General features: G+C 64.6%; 1 protein-coding gene across 1 annotated transcript in view; it reads left to right on the top strand.

The window, feature by feature from the left end:
• Positions 1-4: 4 nt before the first annotated feature.
• MAG (myelin associated glycoprotein) overlaps positions 5-3,534 on the top strand; it is a gene marked incomplete at its 5' end in the record, with an annotated part of 6,872 nt that continues 3,342 nt past the window's right edge. The window contains 5 exons of the mRNA XM_026658617.1: positions 5-50; positions 814-1,110; positions 1,543-1,800; positions 2,243-2,503; positions 3,018-3,305. Coding sequence (XP_026514402.1) covers positions 5-50; positions 814-1,110; positions 1,543-1,800; positions 2,243-2,503; positions 3,018-3,305 — 1,150 coding nt within the window. The remainder of the gene's footprint in view (positions 51-813; positions 1,111-1,542; positions 1,801-2,242; positions 2,504-3,017; positions 3,306-3,534) is intronic.

The following is a 3,534-nucleotide window of genomic DNA, read 5'->3' as shown; positions in this document are numbered from 1 at the left end:
CGGCTACAACCAGTACACGTACTCGGAGCACAGCAACCTGGAGATCGTCGGTGAGTGGGGGGCGCTGGGGCCAGGCCCCTGGGATGGCTGAATCGGGGAATGGGACACAGGGCCTTTCCCCTCTAGGGGGCGCCGGCTGCCATCCAGATTCAGGGCACGGGACTGGCTGGCTCGGGCGGGTGGGAAATGGGGCATGGGGCCCTTGCCCCTCTAGAGGCTCAGAATTAACAGTGATGAGAGAGCCCCCCCCCCGCGAGTGAATCATGCACCCTGTGCCATGGAGCTCAGCACCCCCTACTGCTGCATCAGGGTGCATTTGGGTCTCTTCTCGCCTCTGGAAGGGGAGTGGGGTCTAATGGTTAGAGCCAGGGAGGCGGGGACTGGGAGCAGGGCTCCTGGGTTCTATCCCTGGCTCCAGGAGGGGAGTGGGGTCTAGTGGTTAAAGTGGTGGGGTGGAGGGAGTGGGAGCCAGGTCTCCTGGGTTCTATCCTTGGCTCTGGGAGGGGAGTGGGGTCTAGTGGTTAAAGCGGTGGGGTGGGGGGACTGGGAGCCAGGACTCCTGGGATCTATCCCCGGCTCCAGGAGGGGAGTGGGGTCTAGTGGTTAAAGCGGCGGGGTGGGGGGACTGGGAGCCAGGACTCCTGGGTTCTATCCCCGGCTCCAGGAGGGGAGTGGGGTCTAGTGGTTAAAGCAGTGGGGTGGGGGGACTGGGAGCCAGGACTCCTGGGTTCTATCCCCGACTCCAGGAGGGGAGTGGGGTCCAGTGGGTTGGAGCCCGCGTCCCTGGCTTCACCCAGCCTCTTCCCTCGCCAGACAAACCCACCATCGTGCCCCCGGCTGCAGTGGTGGTGGGGACGGAGGCGGAGCTGCGGTGTGTGGTGCCGGATAACTGCCCCACCATGAAGCCGGTGGTGAGCTGGTTGAACCACGAGGCGCTGGAGGGACACGCTGTCTTCGGCCAGCTGGAGGAGGAGAGCGGCACCTGGAGCCAGGTGTCCCTGCTCAAGTTCCAGCCCTCGCGGGAGAACGACGGGCACGAACTGGGCTGCCAGGTCACCTACACCAACACCACCTTCCTTTTCGAGGCCTTCGCCACCCTGGACGTCAAGTGTGAGTCGCCAGCAGCGCCCCCCTCAGCCTGCTGGGTTCTGGCCCTGGCACTGGGCGGGGAGTGGGGGCTAGTGCTTAGAGCAAGAGGAGCCCTGTGGCTTAACCCTGCTGGCACCCAGTGGCAGGGAGTCCCGTGGGTTAACCCCACTAATACCCAGTAGTGTGGCCTAAACCCCCAAACACCCAGTGGCAGGGAGTCCCGCAAGTTAACCCCGCTGACCTCCAGTGGCAGGGAGTCCCGCAAGTTAATCCCGCTGAACTCCAGTGGCCGGGAGTCCCGCAAGTTAACCCCGCTGACCTCCAGTGGCAGGGAGTCCCGCAAGTTAATCCCGCTGACCTCCAGTGGCAGGGAGTCCCGCAAGTTAACCCCGCTGCCCTCCAGTGGCCGGGAGTCCCGCAGGCTAAGGCTCAGCTCTGCCTCCCCCACCGCAGACGTGCCCCAGATCCTGCAGGTGAACTCGTCCCTGGAGATCACGGAGGGCTCGCACGTGGTGCTGCTGTGCGTGGCGGACAGCAACCCCATGGCCTTGCTGGCGTGGTTCAAGGAGGAGGCCGTGCTGCGGGAGGAGCCGTCCACCAACCTGACGCTGGAGCTGGACAACGTCACCCACGCGCACGATGGGATCTACGTCTGTGTGGCCGAGAACGTGTACGGGCGGGTGAACCGCTCCCTGGCCCTCACCGTCATGTGTGAGTGCCTGGGCGGGAGGGGAGAGGGGTCTAGTGGTCAGAGCGGAGGGGAGGGGCTGGGAGCCCGGACTCCTGGGTTCTAGCCCGGCTCTGGGAGGGGATTGAGATCTAGTGGTTAGAGTGGGGGGGTCGGGGCTGCTCCTGGGTTCTATTTCCTAGCGGTGGGAGAAGAGTGGGTCCTAGTGGTTAGAGCGGGGGTGGAGGGTGGGAGCCAGGACTCCTGGGTTCTATCCTAGCTCTGGGCGGGGAATGGGGCCTGTGGTTAGAGTAGGGTGGGGCTGGGAGCCAGGACTCCTGGGTTGTATCCCGACTCTGGGAGAGGAGTGGGGCAAGGCTGGGAGCCAGGACTCCTGGGTTCTATCCTGGCTCTGGGAGGGGAGTGGTGCCTAGTGGTTATAGTTCTGGCTCTGTGGGTCAGTGAACCCCTGCCCAACCCTCGCAGACGCCCCGCGGAAGCCGTCGGTGAACTCCTCGGTGGTGGCAGTGGAGGGGGAGCCGGTGACTATCCTGTGCACCACCGAGAGCAACCCCGAGCCCATCATCACCATCTTCAAGGAGAAGCAGATCGTGGCCACGGTGGTCTACGAGAGCGAGCTGCTGCTGGAGATCCCCGCCGTGACCCACGAGGATGACGGGGAGTACTGGTGTGTGGCGGAGAACCAGTATGGCCAGCGCGGCTCCGCCTTCAACCTCACCGTGGAGTGTGAGTCACCCATGCTGGGTGGGAGAGGGTGTCAGGGCTTTTCCCCCACTTCCCTCTCCCACAGAGGTGGCTGCACCTCAGCACCAGATGAGCTGTCCCTGGGCAGCGTTATGTGTGGCTGTTCCCCAGCTGCCCCGCCCCAGAGCTGGCTGCATTTCAGCACCTGCCTAGCTCTTTCTGTGCAATGTTATGTGCTGCTGTTCCCCAGATGTCCCGCCCCAGACGAGGCTGCATCTCAGGTAGCTCTGGTGCAGGCTATCCCCGTGCAGTGTTGTGTGGCTGTTCCTGAGCTTCCCCGTCCCATAGCTGGCTGCATCTCAGCGCCGGGCGAGCTGTCCCCGTTTGGCGTTGCTGTGTGGCTGTTCCCCAGTTGCCCCACCCCAGACGAGGCTGCATCTCAGGCAGCTCTGGCACAGGCCATCCTTGTGCAGTGTTATCTGTGGCTGTTCCCCAGCTGCCCCACCCCAGAGCTGGCTGCATCTCCGCGATGCTGATGCTGTGTCTCTCCCCGCAGTTGCTCCCATAATCCTCATGGAGTCGAAGTGCACGGCGGCTCGGGACACGGTGCAGTGTGTTTGCGCCGTGCTGGCCAATCCGGAGCCCGTGATCTCCTTCGAACTGCCCACCCGGAACGTGACGGTCAACGAGACTGACCAGGAGTTCGTCTATTCCCAGAAGACGGGCTACACGGTCACCAGCATCCTGACGCTGCGCGGGGAGCCGGACTCGCAGCTCTTCATTGTCTGCTCCGCCCGCAACCTGTATGGCACCAAGAACCAGCAGCTCCAGTTCCACCACTCCAGTGAGTGTCTGCCCCGCTCCGTACAGCGCCCCCTGCTGGGAGCAGCCGGAGCTGGGGTAGCCGGGAGCTCCCCCCGTGGCCAGTGCTCCTGCCCCGCTCCCCACAGCGCCCCCTGCTGGGAGAGGCCGGGGCTGGGTTAACCGGGAGCTCTCCCCACAGCGCCCCCTGTTGGGAGAGGCCAGGGGTGGGGTAATTGGAGCTCCCCCACAGCCAGCACCCCTCCCCCCCC

This window comes from Terrapene carolina, unplaced genomic scaffold (assembly GCF_002925995.2).
Source record: "Terrapene carolina triunguis isolate 2854851 unplaced genomic scaffold, T_m_triunguis-2.0 Scaffold483, whole genome shotgun sequence".
Classification (NCBI taxonomy): domain Eukaryota; kingdom Metazoa; phylum Chordata; order Testudines; family Emydidae; genus Terrapene; species Terrapene triunguis.
Note: the sequence above shows the minus strand (reverse complement) of the source record. Positions and strands in the feature narration are given on the sequence as shown.